This window comes from Solanum pennellii, chromosome 4 (genome assembly GCF_001406875.1).
Source record: "Solanum pennellii chromosome 4, SPENNV200".
NCBI classification, from domain to species: domain Eukaryota; kingdom Viridiplantae; phylum Streptophyta; class Magnoliopsida; order Solanales; family Solanaceae; genus Solanum; species Solanum pennellii.
In genome coordinates, this window is record NC_028640.1 from 39,954,120 (window position 1) to 39,979,274 (window position 25,155).

General features: G+C 35.2%; 1 protein-coding gene and 1 pseudogene across 1 annotated transcript; one reads left to right on the forward strand and one right to left on the reverse strand.

Annotated features, from left to right (window-relative positions):
* Nucleotides 1-2,102: 2,102 nt before the first annotated feature.
* Nucleotides 2,103-18,771, reverse strand: LOC107015542. Its single transcript, XM_015215856.2, has 4 exons — nt 18,318-18,771; nt 18,031-18,144; nt 2,675-2,758; nt 2,103-2,591 (listed from the first exon to the last, which is right to left on the reverse strand). Exons 1-4 carry the CDS (start codon nt 18,663-18,665, stop codon nt 2,535-2,537), a joined length of 603 nt encoding a protein of 200 aa, XP_015071342.1. The 5' UTR covers nt 18,666-18,771; the 3' UTR covers nt 2,103-2,534.
* On the forward strand, nt 6,568-18,019 carry LOC114076942 (annotated as a pseudogene).
* Nucleotides 18,772-25,155: the final 6,384 nt, after the last annotated feature.

Consider the following 25,155-nt stretch of genomic DNA (forward strand, 5'->3'; position numbering starts at 1 on the left):
AAAAAGTAAATTATGATTACAATGGTTATTATCATGAGACAAATTAGGGCCCAAGATTCCATGACCACCATTTGATGGTGGTTAAATTGAACGTGAAGCCGCATATATCTCCTTGGCTTGTAGGTGCAGTCGCATTCCATCAACAATGTCCTTTAATGATTAGGCTAATCTTATCACCTCTACTGGTGTACGATCTATGTTCAACCTTAATTCCTCATGTCACTCGTCCATAACAGAGTGTAGATCCAATTGTTGAGCTGTCAGATCCTCAAACTGCCCTTGGACATTGTATTCAGCTGCTTCAGAAACTGTTTTAATATTTTTTCGTGGTCTCATAGTGTAAGATTATTCTACTCTGATACCAATTGATACCAAAATGAAGGTATCAGGGGAATACAATGTAGATAAGAAGAAGAAAGGAGAAGAATTGAGAGGAGGAGGAATAACAAATGAAAATTTAAGAGATAATTAGAGAGGAAATGAAAATTGTATTGAGTTTAACACATTCAAATCATGTCTTACAAGTATCATCCACTTCTATTGATATTACTCAATCAGAATTAAAGGAAAATATAATGAAAAGTAAAAATGGATACTATAACTGGCTCTAACTACTTTTTCCGCCAAAATAGTGATCATGTTAATGGTATAATCGTCCCATTCATCAATGATGTGGCACCAACCATGTGACTGAAGAATTACATGGATCTTGAACCCATATTGGTATAGTTTTCTTTCTATATTCATGCATTGACATTATTTAATTTTTTTTGTGTGTGTTTGATTGTGAGCATTTGAAATAAGAAAATTTTGAGATCTTGCTTTTTTTTTTTATATATAAATATTTTTTGGGCTTTTACATAAAATTCAAATTTTAATGTATGTTCATAGTGGTTCTTCTCTCTCAGAAAAATCCTCTCTAGATTTTCTTCAAAATTAGTAATAGTAAATTGAGCGATTTTCAATTGTCTGACTAAAATCTTTGTAAATAAACATTGCAAGTTTTCATAATTCTCCTCTCCGAGCTTGAATGAAATTTGTAATTGTGATAATTTTTTTGGTGGGTTTGGTTGATGGATGAAAAATTAGTGGTAGTATGACTTTTAATTTCGATAATGATAATGAAACTCGTATTTTTGATGTGGATGATCAATTTATGGTTATGATGAATTTCAATGATAGTGATGTGATTTTGATAGTGATTTAGTTAAACTTATGATGGGTTATCAATTTTTTATGATGACAATGGTCATGGGAAGATTCCGGTGGTAAATTTGATTATGGACAGTGAAATCTATGGTGGTAGAAAAGTGAACTTAAGGATAATAGCAACAATGATAGTGATTTGATGGTGGGTTTGAGGGGTGTATGGGGAAGAAGAAGAAATTGGGTGACATGAATTTTTTTAAAAAGAAACTTGACATAATTATTGATGCGGCAGTGACATGGTGATAACATGGCACGAGCGTGAAACACTTTCTCATCATGTAACTGGATGTATGTGCATCAAGGTTGAAATAAATTAACTTTTAAGCAATTCAGGTGTTTCATAGTTCATCACAATAGTTTAAGTGTGTAACCGACTTTTTCTTACAAATTTAGGGGGAAATTTATGCATTTTACTATATTCAGAGCCAAGTGTCAAAAATACATCAATTTTTTTTTAAAATTTTTATAGCAAGAGTATAAGTTTCATAGTTAAACTATTACTTATTAGTTTGAAAATACGCTTCATTGATGTGTACAATACACTATCTTATTTTTTAAAAAAATACTTGTCACATAGTGCCACATGGATAAAATGTTCCACCTTGACAAAGATTAAATAAACTATTAGTATTAGTTAAAAGTTAAAATTAAAATATTACAATCCAAAAAAAAAAAAATTTAGAAGTAAAATTCAAAGTATTTTTCAGACCTCACTCCACCACATCCTTCCTCTTAGCCCCTTCCCCAGACAATCCCCCTGTTCTTGATTGTGTCTTGTAATAATTGGACACTAACAGATTAGATGGATCAACTAAAATTCACAATTATGTAGTACCTTGAAAAGAATTTGTATTAACAAAAATGTCAAACCTTAAAAAGTAGTGAAGAAACCATTAAAACGAAGTGCTTATCAAGCATCCCATCGACTTTTCACATAAAATCAAACAAACGTGTATCGATAAAGACATATCATAGGTTGGTAATTGGTATACTAAGAAATACTTCCCAATGATTCAAAAGGCACATCTACCCACACCATATCAACGCAAAGTGCACGTCCAACACCTAGGTACCTCTGATGAGTTCAAGCCTGGTGAGGTGTATTCCACCGATATCATCCAGCAGCACATTAAAGGTCTCTTACTCGCATTAAAGGGAAAAAACCCATAAATAACCCTCCACACGTGTTCCCAGAAATCCAGTAAGAATGTTTAGTTCAATGAATATACGTATATATATATTAGGAAAACAAGGTCAAAACTACATTATAAAATGACACTCTCTTAGGTATTGCCATTATATACAAAGGTAGTGACGGAAGTAGTTTACAGAAAGTATTTCATCCTAACATCTCTCTTCATGGCCTCGTATACAGCTTGAACCTGGACAAGGGCAATCATGTCATAGAATGGATCATGGCACAATGGATTTACAAATTTAAGGTGCAAAAGACAAAGGATATTACCTGCTCACTGGAAACAACTTGAATGGGTCCGATATTTACTGATACGTATTTTCCACCTGAAGATAGCTTCTGCTTCACCTGTCCCTGAATAGAAGCAGAAATACCTTAAGATATGGCTCAATCTAGTTCGCCTTGACACAAAGGTTAAGGTTCGATTCAGTTCAAAAGATTTCTTGCTTTGTCCTCAAATCCTGTACATGCACTAATGGTTGCTGAAAAGCAAAAAGAGGCTCAGAGCCTCAGACTAGCAGGTTGGGACACCACCTTAAGGTATTTTGGCCCGTAAATTACTTTGGGGTTATTTGGTTGTTAGTTTGAAAGAAAGGTATTCATGTATTAAAACTCACATAGTTAATATCATGTTGGAAGTTTTTTTAGTTGCTTTTTATAAAATTCAGCAATCAAGAATGGTGTTTGATTATCATTTTACAATTATATATTAGTTTATGTGCGGTAGAAGATTGGAATAACTAATACATTGATTGTAATGCATGAATAACTAAACTTTAGGTAACTAATTTTTGCATAACTAATCTCTACATTACTAATAACTGCATAATTCTAACAAGCAACCAAATGACCCCTTACTGTATGTAGTCTGATTATTGTCAACTTTTCAATCAGTTGTGCTGACAAAACAAAGACATTCCCTCTAGAAGGTCTTATTTTGTACATGAAGCATGTACATTTCTAGCATAGATACAAACATCATAAGACAGATTTTCCCAAAGATGTAGGACATGAAACAATGACATGACAACCAATGCTTTTTTACAACCGGGAAATCATTGTTGCAACTTTGGAACTCGGTGGGTATTGGATTTGCTCCTCTACTCTTCTCCACTTAAATATCACACTTCATTCAAAGCAGGTTTTGAATTCGCAATGTGCATCGACCCCACATCCCATGCTATAGTATCTTTACCATTGAACCAAAGCTATGGGGTCATGAAAACGAATGCATTAACTAATGATATGCCTGTATATAGCTCCGATCATTTTTTGTGACATGTGAATCTTTTTTTAAAAAACTGATATAGTTCCAATACATCATATATTATTATAAATGGAAAGATTCAAAGCTCAAAGTTGAATGATCATTTTACCCTTATATTAAAATAATAAAAAAAAAGTTATAAAATATGTTAAAATATTTAATAAATAACTCATTTAAATCAGTGCATGAATCAAATTCACATTAGTAATTCATTTCTCTTTTGTAGTAAAAATCATGAGTATTTGAAGAGTTTTTTTAAATAAATTTGATATGGACTAAAATCATCGAACTAATTTAAGGCAAATAAAATTTACCTACTCAAAAGTCACTTGAGCTACTGCTATAAAATACATAGCATGGTCTCCATGTAAGTGATAAGAGGATGATGAGAGATTATCAAGTAAAAAATTAGTCTTGCTCAACATTTTGTATTGCAGTAATTTTCTTTTGTTTTTATCGATTCCTTCTTGTCAAGCTTTTGTATTTTGTACATCCTTTTTTAATATTTTGATGATATGCGTTCTTATGATTTTGTTTTCTATTGGAATATCTTTTCTCCTATATGAAAATTAGAGTTATACAATATAATTCATGTTCAACTATATTTCTTAATTATTGATGAAATTCATAATGAAAGATTAATTAGTTAATTTGATATGTGACTAACGATAGAGTGCCTTTAGTTTAAATATATTTCGAGATTATTATTTATTAGTAGTGAGAGGAATCACTAAATAAGAAAAATCACATATGATTTGTTTAAAATGTATTTTTATTTGACTTTTCATTTATATTGTATAATCTATTGATCTTATTAGTCTATTATTTATTTGTGGAAACATTCATTCTTCAAATTGACCAAATATCTAGAATATAAACATTCATTCTTCAAATTGACCAAATATATAGAATATAAATATTCATTCTTCAAATTGACCATATATCTCGTATATGTCATTTTGAAAAGTTTGTGTTGCTCTATTTATATTAATTATTCAAAGAGAAATTTTATGAAAAAAAGAGTATTATTCTTTTCTCTTCATAAATCATATGTACAATATTTCTCTTAGGTTTAAAAGAAGATGTACATGTGATTCAATAATAAAAATAATTAACATAATAATTATGATTGGTTGCTAGTGTGTCTCGTAATATATCAAGTGTTTATATCCATATGTACCAAATTGATGATATTTTTTAGCACTTATAAATTGTATGCATCAAACCTCTATTTAATGTGATGAGAAGTTATTTATTGTTGATGTAAAATTTTAATTATGGCTGGAAAATTGTGAACTTTGGTTTCCAAATTATTGGCTGGACCCATAATAGTTAAGTAGTAACTGTCAAAATTAGAATGTCTGCTTTTGGCTTAGAGATATTATTTTATTTAAGAGAATGTGATATTCTTCTGCCCAATTATTGAATGTTAATTATTATTTATACTCATAATTTTTTAAAATGAAAGTTGAATATGAAGATTCTCTCCACTATTCTATAAAAACACTTTCAGAATTAAAATTTCAACATTCTTTTTAAGAATAAATTTACAAAGATTTATGTTATGTGCATAATTCAACATGAGAAAAAAAGAGAATGAGAAACTACAAATGAAGGATAACAAAAAATTCCTCAAGTATTCATAGTACATTTTTTTAGTATTTACTGAACGAAATATAAATGGTAAAACTACTATTGCTAATTTCAGCATTTCCTATTTTATAATTCGATTTTTTAGTATACAAAAATTTAAAAATAAGGGACAAACGTGCAGCGCACGTTCCCTAAAACTAGTATGGCCATAAATATCAACTCCTGTCAACTCTTTGCAACACAAATACGTTGTGTAATTAGTAAATTATTAGAGTGGCTAGCATATCCCTGAATACTGACGAATACAAATTACCAGTTTCAAAAAAAAAAAACCTTGTGTTATTTTATTTTATTTTTGATAAAGCTAACAAGTTTTTGTATAAATCTTCAGCATTGAGGTTGGTGTCCCAAAAATTTACATCACAGAGCTACTTACAACTGAGTAGGCTTAGCAACCCCCCAAAAAAGAAAATCTATCTCTAGGTCCCTATCTCATCTTACAAGAAAATACCTTGTGTAATTAAGATTACAACATTAGTTCACCTCTTCCATTGTAATTTTTTGTTCTCATACAAGAAATACATTCTAGGAGCGCAAAATCTATAAGTCCCTCCGTTTTATGTTCTGTGACTCTATATGACTAAGCATGATGTTTAAGAAGAAAGGAACATTTTTAAACAAATCAAGATGATCCTTGATGTAAGGGGTTAGCTTATCTTGATCCTTAATATATATCATTGGATAGAAATAGTCCTTAATGTATGCAAAATGGGTGTCATTTTGATCTTAAGCCCTAAATTTAACTTTTCTCTGTTAAAGCTAACGTTTATTTTTCAAGATCATCCCTTTCTTCTCCTTGGTTGCTCTGCCTCCCTCTCTACTTCTCTCTTAGCTGCATCTTAAATAGATTTTTTTTTAAAAAAAAAACTTTTCATTTTTGAACACTATCTTTTGAGTTGTGTTCATTGATCCCTAAAATAGATAAATTTTACTTTTTCCACCTATATGTAGAAGTTCATACCTATCAAAAATTATTTGAAATTTGACTCCTCGTTTTCCACAATGAGCATGAATAAAGAATAAGTATTCTACAAGCCCCTCCTCTTTTGAAGCATTCTTATTAGTTTTTTACTATTTTTCTTACTTGTCAACTCTTCATCTTTAGAAAAATTCAATACTTGGATGTGAATTCAATGATATACTTATTTGAGCAGCTTGTTTTGTTTTTCTGTTGATGATATAAATGAATTACTTTGATTGAATCCACAAAAATCATTTAAACAGACAATATAATGATACAAGCAGTAGCATAACCATACTTATGACAGACACACATGATTCTCCAGTATTTTCTTACTATTAATTTGAATGAATTAGATAATTTTTGGATTGGATGACCTAATTGGTCAATTCAATGAAACATAAATCCAATAGGTGGGCTTTTTTTTTTTTGCCCTTTCACTGAGTCCAATGAATTTTCAGTTGACCCAGAAGCTAGAAGTTACTTTAGTTAAAAGGACCAAAAATATTTTTTTTAGGTTGCAGAAGTTATGGGTGAGTTTGAATAAGCATCAATATAAGGAGTGGATTAGAATCATCAATAAGAAAAAACATCTACAGAAGAAGAACCAGAGAAGGGGTTGGGCAGAAGAAGAGAGAAATGAGATTGAATGGGAGACATTAGTTCTTTAATGGAGAAAAGTTAAAGTTAGGGCTTAGGACCAAATTAATACCCCTTTTGCATATATTAAGGACTATTTCTATCAAATGATATGTATTAAGGATCAAAATAATCCAACCCCTATACCAGAAGGACTATTTTGATCATTATCTCTGATATTTGTGTGGCCATCACATTAGAAACTTATGGTCTTAAGCATGTCATCACATTTGTGTGACTAAAACTTTAGGGGTAAACGGGAAGTTCAAGTTAATAGTTTTCAGATTTAGAAAAGGATCATTCTTTTTAAAACAAACTTAAAAGGAAATAGGGTCACAGAAACTGGAATGGAGGGATCATAAAATTTATAATTATGACTAACTTCTAGGTTACCATTATGTATAGGATGAGAGAAATTTCATGATATACCTCGCAAAACTGGCATTGTTTTGTGAGGCTCTTCTATGGTTGATAAGTGTTTTTCGTAGGTCCTGATCTCACCTCACAAACAAACTCCTGTCCGATACGTCTATTTATTTTTCAAACCTTCTCTTTCAACTATTTCCACTCCCACATTCAGTCCCTCCTCCTCACACACCCAAGTTCCTTCTCTCAAACTCCTCTTATACTTGAAAGGGCATAACTTTTTTATTGTATCTTCCATCTCCAATATTTTTAGCTTATTTAACTTAATATTATTAAATCATGGATGAAACTTATTTAGCTTCATGCAACTGTCAAGAATCTTAAAAGAAAATGGGCATGATATTTTTTCTGGCATATTTCAATGATTTCTTAATTACCATATGCCAAAAGTGAAATGAGTAGAACAACTAGAAAACTTATTTAGCTTCATGCAACTGTCAAGAATCTTAAAAGAAAATGGGTATGATATTTTTTCTGGCATATTTCAATGATTTCTTAATTACCAGATGCCAAAAGTGAAATGAGTAGAACACCTAAAAAAAGATCTCATGGCAAAGTCTTGTTAAGGGATTTATTTAGAACGGAAAAGGGTCATATATGCCATTGTACTGTCAGAAAAGGGTTATATTTACGCTTCATTATACTTTCAGTTATATTTGCCCCTACCATCCAACTTTGGGTTCATATTTACCCTTTCCGCTGTTAAGTTCCATAACACCCCTTTTATTGTCCTACGTGGCTTCTTTGTGGCACCTACATGGATATAAGCTTTGCTAATTTAATTATTATACATCACCCCCAATATTATAAACCTGAGTTGAGAACGCCCAAAAGGAGGTTGCTAGGGTTTCTGCAACTGCTGCGTAATGGGGAAGGAAATAGGAAGCTTTGGTAAGAGGAACAAGATCCACACACTATGTGTGAGGTGTGGAAGACGAAGTTTCAATCTCCAGAAGAGCCGTTGCTCTGCTTGTGCTTACCCTGCTGCCCATAAAAGGATATACAACTGAAGTGTGAAGGCAATTCGCAAAAAGATAACTGCAATTGGCTGCATGAGGTATCTTAATTTGTAACGTCCCTCACAAGTTCAAGACCAATTTCAGAAGTTACTGAAGCAGCTATAAGAAAGAAGGCAGCAGCTTCGGCTTGAGGCCTTTGAGATAGATACTTGAGAGGCTGTTAGTGATAGCTTAATTTTGATATATTGAGTGTTAGAGACTTAGAGCTAATGGAGATAATTATTGTTTTGTGTACAAATTTGCATCACCGTATGATTTTTGAAATCAATTTCTATGTAAAGTGGTTGCAATATTGGGGTGAGGCGTAATAATTAAATTAGAGAATGATTATATCCATGTAGGTGTCACGTACGATAATGAAAGGGGAGATGTGGAACTTAACAGATGAAAGGGTAAATATGAACCCAAAGTTGGATGGCAGGGGCAAATATATTTTTTTTGAAACTGGTATGTTTATATTCTTCAGCATTAAGGATATGCTAGCCACCACCAAAAAGTTAAACTACAGACTCCCTATCAGATCTATAATCTGATCAGTATCTTCTATACATAACTGTTTACACCAAAAGAGTAAAGATACAATACAATTCCATTTGACTTTATGAATGGGATTGGACCTATCTTCAAAACATATGACATTTCTCTCCCTCCATACTGAACACCATATACATGAGGAAATTAATCTTTACCATCCCTTTTGGCTCTTACTTCCCCCTCTTCTGGTCCAGCAGCTAAGAAGGTCTAATGTATGCTCAAGCATGACCCAGCTATAGCCAGTAATCTTGAGAAAGAAATTCCACAACTGAGCAGTGTACTTGCAGTGCAAAAAAAGGTGCTTGTTTGTCTCCTTAGTCACCATACAAAACACCTAGAAACCAATTGTCTCTTCTTCTTCTGTAGCACTTCTTGGGTTAGGCAGGCCCTTTTGATAACCAACCAAGTGAATCAACTGTTTTGATACAAACTTTCATCCATTTCACCCGTTTATCTCCAAATCCCATTTGCCTTGGGATATTGAGGTAGTCCCAGTTCACATGATCATAAGCTTTTTGTATGTCAAGCTTACACATTATTTCAGGAATACCATTCTTCCTTCTTGAATCTATGCACTCACTAGCTAATAATGCTGCAAACATGATTTGTCTGCCCTTTATGAATGCCATCTGATGGTTGTTGACTAGCTTATCTGCCACTGTTTAGAGCCTCTCAGCTAGAATTCTAGCTATGATTTTGTAAATCCCCCCACCAGACTAATAGGTCTATAGTCTTTTAACACTATGGCACCTGCTTTCTTTGGAATTAATGCTATGAAGGTTGCATTGAAGCTTTTCTCGAAAGTTTGGCTGGTGCGAAAAAATTGACAGTATCTATGATGACCTTCTTCAAGGTGTCCTAGAAAGTTTTAAAGAAAACCATTGGGAAATCATCTGGATCAGGAGCCTTCTCCATAGCGCACATGTTAAGGCATTTCATGATTTCCTCTTGTTCAAATGGCCTCTACAGCCATGCCTGTTCTTTGACAATAATTTTTGTCCCTCTATGTAGATTTAGATCTGTTCTCCATTGCTCAGTCTCCTTATATAGATCTTTGTAGAAACTTTGCACCGCTTCCTTAATACTGTTAGGATTATTTATTACAGTGCCATCCACATTTAGTTGATCTATAGAATTGAACCTTCTATTTGCAGTAGCAATTCTATGAAAAAGAATTTGTATTTTTGTCTCCCTGTTTCAGCCATTAGATCCTTGACCTTTGTCACCAAGCGATCTCTTCATTTTTTGCTACGTCTTCATATTCCAAACCCGGGTGAGTCTTCTACACACTTCATCATCAGTGAGTGGTCTTACTTCCTGCACAACTTCCCAGTTTGATATTTGGGCCAAAATATCCTCTTTTCTTTGCCTCCAGCTTCCCCTGTTTTCTCTGCTCCATTCCTTCAACTTCCCCTTGAGCAATTTCAGCTTTTCTGCCAACAGATAGCCTGGTCTGCCATTTATATTGGAAGAAACCAACCATTCTATGACTTAATTTCCTTGAAACCATCAACTTCTAGCCACCAAGAAGTCTTTTGGGGTTGGATCAGATATTAACTTTGGTAGAATGGTTTGTTTGATTTGAGAGAAGCTCTCCTCCAATTCTGCACAGTGTAAGAATCTATCAATTCTGGAGGCGCAATCAAAACCCTCACCCCTTCTCCAAGTGAAGGATCCTCCAAATAAAGGAGGATCCACCAATTCTAATTCCTCTAAGCAATTGGAAAATTCAGCCATGCTCCCACTTAACCTGCGGCAGTTTGTTCTCTCTGAGGGATATCTACTGACATTAAAGTCACCGCATACTATCCATGGCCCAAGACATGTACTTCTCACATTGATCAACTTTTGTCAGTGTGTCCTCCTAGTCACTCTATTGCAATCAGCAAACACACCAGTCAAATGCCAGCTCCAGTCATCATTGAAACTGGTGAACTTCCCAGTTATGCAGGGGTAAATATAACCAAAAAGTATAACGAAGGGTAAATATAACCCTTTTCTAAGAGTAAGGGCAAATATGACCCTTTTCCCTAGTTAGAATGTTCCATTTTTCTCTTTCCAGCAAGTATTATATTCATGCTCTTTGAGTTGCCTTAAACTGCCTTTACTAAAACGAATTTTAGCAACTATCGCTGGAACCAGCATACGATGAAACAGAAACAGAACAAAATTTCACCTTTTTTGTCAAATATAATAGTTACCACCAGATTTACCACACCTTTTTTTGGGTAACCCTGGTGTCCGCCAGCTTTCACACACCTCGACTAATTCCACGGGATATCTGTCTCCTCCCACCAGCAGGTACCAGTAACTCTGTCCACCAAGGCTAAAACAGATAGAAAGTATCACCTAGGTTTTATGTCTCTGTTGGGATTTGAACATGAGACCTCATGGTTTTCAACCAACTTCATTGACCACTAGGCCACACCCTTGGGTGCATATAACCTACAAATTTACCCAAGTTTATTCTCTTTTTATTTTGACTAGTTCAAATTCTTGCATTTTGCTGCAATATACTGTGATTCTCTTTTCCTTATTCTGTTTCTCATTCATTACTTTATGAGTTTCTTTGGAGTTTGTTGTTGAACTCACCGAGCTATTGATGTTAGAGAGGAAGGTGTGACAACAAAGAAAGGCCCAAGAAGAAAGGTACTGGGAGTGTGAAAACAAGCAAAGTCTGGGAAGTAAAAAAGAGATAAAAGAAAAGGCGAAAATGAGATATTAGAGAATGGGAGTTTGTTTGTTTGGGATTGGGACCCACAAAAGCGACATGTCCTGAAATAAAAAGCTCCATACAACTAGTGTCAGTTGTGTGAGACATAATAATAATAAGCTTCATAGAATGATTGGAATGACTTCACAGAGAATGGTGGTCGACTCTGCTCATTCACTTCGGAAATTATTGTTTACAACATCCAGGTGCAAGCAATATCAATGACATGATATTGACTTATGAAACAAAAAAAGTCGGACTATTCCAACATCTCAGTGTAACATCGATGGGATGATCTTGACTAAAAGAAATCAGATACGAAACTAACTTGTACAAAGAACTGACTTGCAATATCTGGTCTCAGTTCATTCCTGAAATGAAATTTGTCATTTGAGTTCCGAGAGAAAGTGATGTTGAAGATAAAAGGATTGGATGCTTGAGATTTGTGAGATCTTCCACAAGGAATACTCTAGAGAAGAGCAGGTGGTGGCACCTAAATGATTGATCTCTCTTCAGGAAACCGTTATGCCAATTTTTAATTGTATACAATTTTGACACTCTAGTTGAACTAGGGCCTACTGTCAAGAATATCTATATTTGTTCAAGGGAGCAGTGTAGAATATCTAGTATGTTAATTAGGAGATTACTTTCGAACAATACACTCCTTGTAAATAAGTAACTAATTAAAATGGTCAAACAAGTGAAACAACACTCTTACAGCTTTGGTCTAATGGACAGAGCACAGTGCGTGATGTGTGGGACTGTGGGTTAGGCACATGTAGGGGTTCCAACCCTACCATGGACAAGAGCCCGATATTTAAGTAGAGAAGGGTAGGGCCAAACCTATTATCTACCAAATTTTGAACCGTGCATCACTGGAGGGAATTGCCAGTTATCAGAAAAAAAAGACAGACGAAAAACTTCCAAGTCCTCCATAAAGAAGACACTTCGTATTGAATTTTATAGTTAAGAATAATAACAGATTCTGCATCTCCTTATTTCACATGATATCAGAGCCAACAAGGGAAAACATCGGAGTCTAAATGCTTTGTCACCGGAAATGTTTTCTTGCAAGATTGGAAAGTGATTCATTCATTTTCTCCAAAACTGTATCAGTCCTTAGGAAATTGATCAACTAACCAAATCAAAACTTCGACTCAACGATATGACGTAGCATTTAATATATCTAATCTCATCAGCTTAGTGACACATTTTCATCTCCAATGGGTCCATATAGCACCATCAACAATATCATTTGCCCGTCTGCTCAATCATCACACCACATAAGCAAATTACATTCCCTCCAAGGATTTCATGACATCCTGAATTGAATTAAATCCAAATTTGACTCCTAAACAACAATGGAAACCAAGAACCATAGTTCGTCTAATGTTTACTTCTTTGAAGAATTAGATTCTTGGAGGACGATTTCATTTTGAAGCGAACCAATATACAGGTCATGACCATAGGCTAGGATTACTTATCCATGTCGCATCGCAAGCCATCAAGAAATAAAATCATTATACTTTTTGGTACTAATTAAAGTAAGTTCCTAAAACTCAAGGTAGCTAATAAGTCTTCAACCATCTCCTTCGTACCGATAACTCAACATGCCTCACTCACACTTCATCTTTTGTTCACTCAATTTCTGATTCATGTACCTTAGATCACATAGCTGGTAGATAATCTATTTATATCAATCCACTCCTTTATCACTATCCATAGTCAAACTTATCAATGGTACCAAAACAATGGCTAAGGACACCTATCAAGTCTCTATTATTCCATTAAATCCTTATTGATATGGTATTTGATTTTCCATATTAAGTTTCACATAACTTATGTGAGTTCAATACAGAAAACCAAATGTTGTATTGACTATACAAAAATTATATTAATAATGAAATCAAACATTGTATAAGTTAGAGTCCGTTTGGATTTTTAGAGGGAGGAGATTATTAAATGGTTCAGCGTTTCTTTGGTGATGCCAAGATCCGTGAAGGAGTTGATGTTCAGCTGTAAGAGTGGAGCTAGGAGAAGAAAGCACAAGGCCTGGAATGTTACTCCTCTTGCTTTAATGAGGGCCATTTGGAAAGAGAGAAATTTGGAGAGATTTTGAAGGCGTGGAGATGAGCTTTTGCTCATTTGAGGAGTAGACTCCATTCCCTTATTTACTTTAGGTGCACCCATGTAGTTTCTCTGTATATAGAGGATTGGGTGTATTTTGGAGAGAACAATTTTTTGTAGGTTTTTCCTCTTTTTGGTATACCACTTGTAAATGGTCAAGTTGACCTTGTTATTACCAAAGAAACCTTTTACTTGATACAAAAAAAAAAAACAATACAGTAGGTCTTTAGGAGATTCTGGCATGAACCAGTAACTTCAAGAAAATTTAAGAACATGCATCATGGTTTGTGATTCTGTGATGGATAAGCAAGTGTATTGCATCTTTATTAACTTCTTAACACATAATCATCTATTCCATATACTTATACTTCTTTGTAGACTGTGCAGGGTCAAGCAGTCTCTCCTATACTAGCCATGAAACAATTCTACCTTGTAATGTGTTCTGTTTCTCCATATCAATTTTATGGGCATACTTATTCTTGTTCATTTTTAGACAAAAAATCATTTCAAGATTTCATTGTGAATAGGTCATCCATATCCTATGTCCCTTCCATACTGTCATATCTGGCATAAACTGTGCCCTTGGATGCTTTCTGTCATCAGCAGTTCCCGATCATTTAACCTTCTCTTTGAGCGAAACTGGCTTGGTTCTTCTTATGGTGTCAAATGGGTGAGTTGGTCAAATTTGGGCAGGTCAAAACAGTTGAGTGAATGGACGGGTCATGACCTAACTCACCTAAAGTCTGTTTCGGCCAAAATGGGTTGGATTGAATAGGTTAAATTGCAGGTCATAAGTCAACCCACCCAATAGTTATTGATATTGAAGCAACACTGAGTCAAAGTTACTCAAAGCTGGACAGACTTAGGAGGGATTTTCTGTGGCATGGTTGTAAAGAGGGCAAAGAATATAAACTAGTCAATTCGCAGATAACATGCACAGTAGAGAACAAGGTGGTTTGGGCATCAGAAATTCGAGAGCACAGAAAAATAGTTTATTGATGATATGGCTCTGGAGATACAATGGGGAGGATCATGCATTATGAAGGGAGGTAACTAGACACAAGTTTGGTGAACTCAGCCCATGGTGTACCAACGTGAGCACTGATACTTATGGAGTTGGAGTTTGGAAGACCATTAGAGCTCTATGGCCCAAACTGGAAGGGAACTCTCAGAAGAGAGTTGGAGATGGGAAAAGAACAAAATTCTGGAATGATGCTTGGAAGGAGCTAAGTCCATTAATGGAGATTTCTCCAGAGCTGTTTAATCTAAGCGACAACCCAGATGGCGCCATTTATGATATGTGAAGTGCACAGGGATGGAACTTATTCTTCAGGAGATTGCGAAATGACTGGGAGATCGATAGACTAGTCGATTTGCTAAATAGGATTTGATTTTAATGCCACTACTGCTGAACCAGATACATTAAGATGAAAACACAATATTGATGGGCAATTCTCTGTTAAAAGGGTTTATGAAAAAGAAGAAAGGGTAGAGTGTAGAGGGCAACCAAAAATATGGAGAAACTTATGGAATAGTCCATCCCCAACCAAGGTAAAATGCTTTACTTGGTTGGTGGTTAAAAGAGCATGCCTGACACAAGAAGTTTTGAAGAAAAAAGGGGCCATCATAGTTTCCCGGTGCTTCTTATGCAACGAGACAAATGAAACCAACAGTCATCTATTTTTGCACTGCACCTTTACAACACAACTTTGGTCTCTATTTCTCAACATAACAAAGACAAGCTGGACTATGCCGGAGCATACTGCAGATTTGCTTAGTTGCTGGATGAAAAGAGGAGACAGAAAAAGTCAAAAGAAGTGGTGAAGGATCATCCCGCAAGGATCATCCCGCAATGCATCTGGTGGACAGTTTGGAGAGAGAGAAATGGGAGGTGTTATGAAGATAGTTCCAATTCCATCCAGAGAGTTTTGAGGATATAGACTAGTTTGTAGATTTATTAAGATCTGGGTAAGTATCTTGTTTTCTAGTTGTTGTTTTTTTTCTCTAACAGTTTTTGATGGTGTTCAGCATGTTCTTAATGCTGAGGAATATATATTTACCAGTTTCAAAAAAAAAAAAAGCTACTCAACATTTGCTTGGGTCAATGTTGAGTAGGTGAGACGTAGGATGGGAAGCGGGTGGAAGGTGGCGTGAAGATGGTGCTTTTAGTCTTAGTCAATGTTGGACTTCGACCAACAGTCTAACACTTAGATCGCAAGGAATTTAGAAGAAGCATATCTCAATAACTGAATTCTGAAACTTTGGCCCTTAGACAATACTTTGACACAAACAGAGTGCAACTGAAGAATTCCATGGGTTTATTAGCTGATCAATTTAATATATGGGTCAATTCAGATAACAACCCAATTGACTCATTAAGAAAATACGTATGACCCAACAATAAAAGTTTGGGCGAGTTCGGAGGATTACACATTTCTAGGTCAAATTTGACACCTTAAACAACTATAAACCTGATATATAGTCCCACAAATAGGGTCTGGAGAGGGTAGAGTGTACACAGAGCTTACCTACCTTACCTCTATCTTGTTAGGTAGAGAGGTTGTTTCCGGAGGGAGTAATAATTTTTCTTGCTCATTTTCCTTCTCTGTACTTATGGATGAGACAAATCATATCACATAACTATGCCTTTGAAGAGAAGACAACGATGGTTCTTACGTCAACGGTCAATCTGACTTTAAAACAAGACAGCAATTCCACTGACCCCTTAAAAATCACCCACAACTCTTGTGTCTGACTGACTCAACTATACCAATTAATACTTCTCTCTGTCCCTTTCTTTTTCTATATACCAAAGGAGGGGACAGATTAGACCACACAGAGGCAGATGTAGCATACCAATATCGGGTTCATTTGAACTCAGTATTTTCAACACAGAGAATAATTTTTTATGTAAAAATTACACAGAAAGTTGAGATCCTTGGCTCTGTTTAGATTTTAGATTCAGAAATCCTGTTTTGTTGACAGGTTGTAATCATGGTTTTCAGGATAACCCATGTACTGGTTTTAGTCAATACAGACGAATGTTACCTTGCTCAAAAAAAAAAATATTGCACCAAATAGTAGATTTGTAACCACAACTTTAAAGATGTAACGGGTTCAATCCTAAGAACCTTAAATGTTGAACCCATAGAACTTCAATCTTTTTTAAAAAAAATTAATCCAATAAACTTCAATCTTGGATCCGCCTTTGAAGACAGATAGTTTTTACACCGCTCTAACTTAACTAGGACAATAATTCTACTGGCCCTTTGACTCTTCAAAATCTCCTTCAGGTAAGATAGAAGATCACTTAACGTTTCATGTTGAACTGGTGCTGCTGGGCCGTCTTGAACTAGTCAGTAAAGTCAAGAACTCCCAATTCCATTGTTGTTTATTTCACATCTCGTTCTTCAATTTTTTGTATTCTAACCTCATAGTGTGGTTTTCATCTACTGCAATACACTTAGTGTGATTCTGACATTGACAATTCATAATTTGCATCATTTAAAATATTCAGTAGTGCAGATTAAATTGAGCCGAAGAGTAATTTCAGCAAGCTTAGAAGCTCAGAAAGCTCAGTAAGACCCAAGGGTGGTTGTTTAAGTTTCAATCATAACTGGTAGAACTTGACTCGAATTACAGCAGTATAGATGCTAATATTATACAGTGTAATTCTTTGAAGAGAACTTTCTTCACTTACATCTCCAGTAATACAAGGAGTAGTCATATTTCAGTGTAAGGAAACTCTTTCAGAAGCTTCTCAATGTTATCATATGATAGCTAAGTTGAAGAGAAATATATTTTTTTATTCATTTGGCTTTGGAGATCACGTTTTTTAACTCATTCCCATCAACTTACAAACAGCTGAAACAGTTTGGACAATATATAATACTTCATTGTAGGAGAACTGCAATTGAGCAGCATTGAACAGCTCGACATAAAGAACAACCCCAGAACCTGTCCTGTTTCCTCATCATATAAAGTTATAAGCATACATAATTTTATCTTTGGCAATAACATAGCTAAGCTGTTATCCATTCACGCAGTTATAGTTGTTTGGTTACTTGATTCAACTTCTACCCAATATCATGTAGAGGTCAAGCACAACCGATAGTTTATGATCTCTAGAATAAAAGAGAATAAGCCAAGTATGGCAAAAAAGAAATAGGACAAACCAACTAGTAATAGAAGAATCAAACTAGTCATGTAATCCTCCAAAAATCCAAGTTTAATCCACATACTTGAATTAGTGGTCTAACTATTCGTACATTAAGTAATTCCACTTACCTGGGGAACGGGCTGTTGTATCACTGACTCTACAGCAACAATCATAGAATGCACAAAATCATCACCTCCAGTACCAATAGCTGTAAAGCCTCTTTCAGTTGGGTAAGAATTCACCTTTTAAGTATCAAAGTATGTATCAGTTTCTCATCAAAGTAAAACAGTAGTTGTGAATCTTGCAATCGGTTATGAGTGATTAATCATCTCTACAAATATGACGCATTTGGCATTAATCTTTAAATCTTTATCTAAAATACAGACAAATAAAAATTGGGTTTAGGAATTTGCACCTTCTTATCGAGAGCTAGCCACTCATTAGTTGAATCATCATGCACGGTGCCTCCAATAACAACATTGGTAGTTTGTCCAACTCTCCCTTCTGTCTTGGACACTTCTGAAATGGCCTTAAGGACAACTTCTTGAGGAGGACCCTGTTCATCTGGGTTTCCGTTATTGGAGCAATTAAGAAACTGAGTTCTTCTATAATTTGGGGATTTACATTTACAGCGACAAGGGAAAATGGATAAAGAAGATTTGTGGTTATAAAATAATGGTAGAGGAAAAGAGGTGGGATTCCTTGGAAGAGATAACCATGGTTCCTTTAACAATACCGTTCTCAACACACTCCTGCACGCCATTCTTGATAATCCTTCTCTACACTCTTTCAGAGCTATATGCACAAGTGAACCAACGGTTTTCCGACCTCACCAGCTTTTGCTTCGGCTGCAACTTCAAATAAATATGGACTTGGCCCCAAATATTTATTTGTTTTATTTTCAACAATAAAATATAGAGTATATAAAAATTATAGGGATAATGCCCAAGTGTCCTCAACCTATGCCTGAAATCTCAGAGACACACTTATACTATACTAAGGTCCTATTACCCCTTAACTTATTTTATTAATAATTTTTTACCCCTTTTCGACCTACGTGGCACTATCTTGTGGGCCCAACGATGGTTGACTTTTTTTTAAAAACTAGTGCCACGTAGGCTAAAAAGGGGTAGAAAATTACTTATAAAATAAGTTCAGGGGTAATAGTAGCTTAGTATAGTATAAGTGTGTCTCTGAGATTTCGGACATAGGTTGAGGGGGTACTTGTGTATTTTCCCAAAATTATATTTGTATGTTATAGCTATACTTTGTATAATTATACTCCATAGCAAACATAAATATGTATATTTCGCTATACATATAAAAAAACAGTTGTATAATTCGTTGTACATATACAAAGAAATCAGTTGTATACGTATACGAAAGAAAGCAGTTGTATACAAACGATCAATTGTATAATTTGTGTATGTATAAAACGAGAAAGAGAGAAAGTCAAAAGAAAATTTGGTAGAGAAATATTTGTATTGTATAATTATAATTATATGGATGAAGATATATGTATTTGCATTTGTATATACAATTTTCTCTCCCTTTATACAAAAAGAAACACAATGTATACATTTCGTTTTTTGTTTGTATAAGCGAGAGAGGCGAGGGCGGCGAGCAAGATATGAGAGAATGACGAGCGAGATCTGGCAGAGGGGAGAGAGGGGAACGAAAATATATGTATAGATACAATTTTTTCTCGCTTTATACAAACACAAAAACATTTTATACATTTGTGTTTGTATAAAAGCGAGAGGGAGCAAGCGAGAGAGGGAGAATAGCGAGCAAGAGTTTGAGGGAGAGAGACGAGTAACAAACAGTTTGCTATAGGGCACAATTAATCAAAGTGTAGTTATGACATTTAATTTAATTTATTAATTTGTCATTATATACAATTTTTCCTAACATATACCATAATAGAGGAGTGGGTTTTTTATTTTATTTTTTCAGCTCTTCCCCAAATTTATGAATTATTATGTGGGTTTCATAAAGGCATACAAAAGATTAGTCATAAACATAATATCAATTCGGGAGTTATGAGGAAAATTATAGATTTGTGGGAAATAATATCATTAAAATGAGGAGTAGAGACTTCATTTCTCGAAAAATGGATGTCCACAATTAGTTTCATAACACGCCTAATTGTTCATGCCTTGATTGATAATGTGTCTCATTAAAATTTTACTAGAAAAATATTGTTGGAATTTTTTAGTGAAGAAAAAAGAGTAGACATATCTTCTTTTAATAGGTATTGTTTGTTGTCTCATAAAGATCTTGCTAGAATAATTCAATAGGACAGACCTAGCCAAGGAAAAAAGTGTGGGTATTTTATTCACCTTTTTGAAAACATCACATTATTTCTTAAAGACTGTCACGCCCAAAGGGAACCCCCTAGACGTAACATGGCGTACTTGACTTCGAAGGGGTCTCATACAAGCCCTTAGCATAATCATAACATAAAATCATAGAAATTAAGGGAAACATTAAAACATATTTAAACCACACAATCGAAAACACTTTCATAAAGCAAACGGAAGACTTTACTAACTCTGTAAGGACCATCAAATGAATTTAGGTGGTTAGAGCCTCACATGTGTCTAAAATGGATTAAAATATGTTAAACAAGTGTTTTACAGTATTCATACTTGATTTGAAGTCATTTGGAGTACAAACGTCCAATGACGTTCGAAAGTTAGCCTTGAGACGTGCATGTGTGTTTTGGTGTGTCTTGACATGTTTTACGAGTTTGTTTTGGTTGAAACTTATGTGGAAGGTCCCTAACATGTTAATGAGTATATTTATATTGGAAACATCCGGGTACGACTCCAAAGGACCCCCGCAAAATTCCCTTAAGGAGGATCTCAAACACTGCCTAGGCATTGCCTTGGTAGTGTCAAACGACGGCCTTGAATGACGCCTCGTCAGTGCACCTACACCCCGTCGATGGAGGCGTCGTTCAACACTTAGCCTGGTGAAGGATCAAGCCAAACGACAACCCTCAGACCCAAACGACGGTTGCTAGTACGACCCGTCGATGGGTCTACTAGGCGTCGTTTAGTGGGTCAATTCAGCATGCCATTGCCGCCAGGCGTACTGTTTTATTAAGGGGTGAATGAGAAATTCACCCCACGTTCCCACACTACTATATACGGTTATTTCATGTATATTTGGGTATATTAAGTTGGTTATAAGGATCAAAACCCCAAACACAATTTATATTTCAAAATTAGACTTCCCTCTCCCAAAGAAACCTCTCTACAAACCTCCAATGGAAATGAGGCTCAAGAACAGCATGGAGCTTGGATTCCCTTGGATTCTTCACAAATATTTCGTGGTTTTCTCCTAAAATGAGGTATGGTGATCCTTCATCCTTAGTCAACCTTTCTTCTAAGGAGTCCCTTCCAATTTCAATGAAAGTTCATGATCAAACCTCTAATCTCCCAATCTAGCCATGGGTTCTTTCTCAAAACGTTTTCAAAAGCTTGCTTATGATGATTTAGTGTTAACGTACTGATTGTAAAGTGAATTTCATCCAATTGCATGATGAACCCATGTTCCCTCCAATTCTCAAAATTACTCTATGTTATGGGCATTGTGATCTTGATTATGTGTTAATTGAATAGTGATCCTATTATGTTGAATTGGCTATTACTACTGTTTTATACTCAAATTGGTGGTTAATTATTGATGAGTCATCCATGTGGATCAAGTCTTGGAGAGTTGGTAAAGATTGACTTATGTTCTTCTATCTTCTATTGATTTTTAATGTAGAGCACTTGTATGATCTCGATTCTAGGGCAATTGAAGTATGATTTCGTTTAGGTTATGATATCTTTATGTACTGCCCTATATTGCATTATTTATGAATTATGAGTATTGATTATTGATGATCAAATCAAGGGAGATTTGGTAAGATTGATCTATGTTCTTCTATCCTCTATTGATTGATAATGAAATGTACATAATGTGATTTTAATTCTAGGATAGATGAAGCATGATTTAGTTTATGATTAATATACATTTAGATACTTCCATATAATTGAATTGTTGATGAAATATGAGTATTGATCAATTGTGATCAAAGGTTGATGAATTGGTAAAATCGCCTACTTTCTCTACTTCTCTTGTAAAATTGCTAGATGATTGGCCTTGTATGGCATTGTGTAGTATGGTCCACTTATGGTGGCGGTGTTTACTTTATTCTAAATATATATGTAATTTGATCATGGTATTGAAGGCAATTGTATTATGAAGGTGTGGTGGTGATGATCACAAAATGTGAAGTATGCCTAGTATTCCATTCTAGTTATAATCTAGGTTGTGTGGCTGTTAAGCATGTGAATGACTATGTTAGGGTTAGGTTTTATAACAATTCGAAAATCCAAGATGTGGTCTAGAGCCTAACATAAGTGTCACAAAGTGTATACACTCTTTTAAGGTTCATTTTAATGATTATAAGTCATTTAGGAAGTCTAGAAACCAAAACATCCAAGAACGTCCATGACGTTCGGAAACTAGGTCAAGGAGCTACTAGCGTGCCTTAGCCTATTTGACTAGATTTTAGGACTCGGAAATTCATGAAATTTGGTGGAAGGGTGTCTAATATGTGTTTAAGTTGGTTCATGGTTGAAACGTCTGGGTACGACTCCCCAAGGACCAACCAAGGGCCCTTGAGAAGGGCCCTTTGGTTTTGGGGTCAAAAGCACTGCCTGGGCATTGTGCACCCGCGAGGGGAGTTGACGGAACGTCTTGATGTTGAATTGAAATGTTTTGATTATGATTGTGAGGTGCTTCTTAAGATGTAAATGTTATAAGGATGGTGAATGATTTACCAATGTGCCTTATCATGATATGAAAATGTTAATGTGCTAACCTCACCTATATGAATTGTAATAAAAGAACAATACTCATGCAACTCTTACTAAGCTATGATGATAATGAATATACAAATTTTAGGCCCTATGAACTATATTAATCTATGATGATTAATAAAGACATTAAAGACATTTCAAAAAGGGACTTTAGCTTAGCACCGAGTGAACTAGAGTGAGGGGTGTCCCTTCACACATAAGGAAGGTAGGAACCCTATGTACTCCTGAGATTGGAGACTAAAATGCATGTAGCATATAGAGGGTCCCAACTATATCTCCTAGTTATTGAACTATGTTGCCCCCATAAGAATACTAGGTAGTGGATCCACGCAGTTGCTATGTTTATGTTTTGGTACTACCTTGGCAAGTAGTACACCTTCTTTCGGTATATGGTTCCATGACTCCAGATTCCACATTAGCTCATGTGGTCTATGTCGGTTAGGTAAGATGTTCCCAAAAGGTAAAATGAATTAAAGGAATGAACTCTGATTAAGGTGACCTAAGGGGTTTAGCTTAGTCTAGGCAGGGGTATGAGACTTTACCTAAACATTGCACTAGTTAGCCTTGAAGGGAGTCTTAGGAAAAGGTTTTTATGTATGAATATGCTTATAATGCTATATGACATGTATATGATGAACTTGCACATTGTTGATACTATATGTTTATTGGTGTCAGTTATGAATATGTGGTGGTCTATATTGTTAAAGTATGATGTTATGTATTCTTAAATGTTATGATACGTGAAGTAGGATGTTATCCAATGTTCTTGTTGGGTTACTTGATTGAGTAAGGTTATGAGCCTTTGCTTGGTCATTACATTTGTTGACTTGATAGGGCTTCATGATTAATTGTCTTTCTTTGGTTAGGTTGAAATGTACTCTTATTTATGCTTGTTGCCATTATGACTTGATGATAGAGTTACTTGACTATGTATCCAATTACATGATATGCATGTTGAATCGACTATGCCTTGATGCTGTTGGTTTTGTGATATACATGCCTATGGCTTAATGAATATGCCTAGAGATTTGGTATGATCTTGTTGAATGTGCATAAAGGTTTTTAATGAAAAATGCATACTTTATTAAATGTCCCTTTTTCTTAGCATGATTTTCAAAGTATGTGTGCATATGATTTCATACTTAGTACAACTGGTGTACTAACCCCATTTCTTACTTTTCCACAACATTTTAGGTTCTGGTCATTGAAGTTCTTTTAAGACGACTTGAAAAAGGCTTGGATCTCTTATTCATCCAAGTAGAGTTGGTCCTCACTTTCCGAGGGCGATGCCACTATCTAGATAATGGAGTTGTTTTGAGTTTAAAACTCTTATGTTTCAAAATTTTCAATTAAGAACTAAACATTTGTATGACCTATATGTGGTCTTATTAAATTGATGTATGGGCTCGGCCCAATTCGATATACTCTTATTAGATGGTTATTAGATGAGACGACTATTGGGACTATGTTATATTTTATATACTTATGTGCAATGAAAGTAGAAGGCTTAGTAACCTTTCTATATGAAGGGTCTGTGTATACTCGATATATATATACTATGTGTATGTAGAGGTCTATATAAACCTCTGAGTAGAATTAATGAAAAGTTCTAAATTTTCCTCTAAATTTGACCTATGAATGTAATGATGTAAGATAAGAGGCTAGTCTTAGTCCTCAAAGAGGACGATGACACTAGTTACGACTAGGGGCTTTTCTTAGATGTGACAAACTTGTTATCAGAGCATGAGGTTAAATATCTTTGAGTCGATGTCTCTCTCAACCACGTCTATGTAAGTTTGTATTCATAATTGTGAAGAGCGCCACACTTATGGATATAAACGTATGTGCTGCCTAGGAAACTCCACTTTCTTGGAAGCCAAATATCATGCCTTTGGAGTGTTAACTCTATGTGCTTTTGCATCTAATCCTTTTATTGTGATTATAGCAATGAATACCCGAAGGAATGCGGCACGAAGACTTGAAGAAGAGATTGCCAATGCGGGAGTTCCTCCTTGTGGTGATCAAGTTCCACCTCTTGAAGATGATGTGAATGATGACCAAGGCCCTCGTGATACCTCCTCCTTTGAGGGATGAGAACATAAGGTACGCTCTCCTCCAAATGGACCAAGCCTTTTCTACGCAAGCATAAGCCGCGATACTCAGACCCAAGCCATGATGACCCAAGCTAATCGAGAGGTTGTACCCCGAGCTCATCAACAAGTTGCTACCATGGCCTCCCGCCTAAGGGATTTTGCTAGGATGAATCCTCCTACTTTCTATGGGTCGAAGGTTGAAGAAGCCCCCAAGAGTTCATCAATAAAATCTACAAGATCCTCTGTGCTATGGGGTTGTCTACTAGTGAGAAGGCCGAGTTAG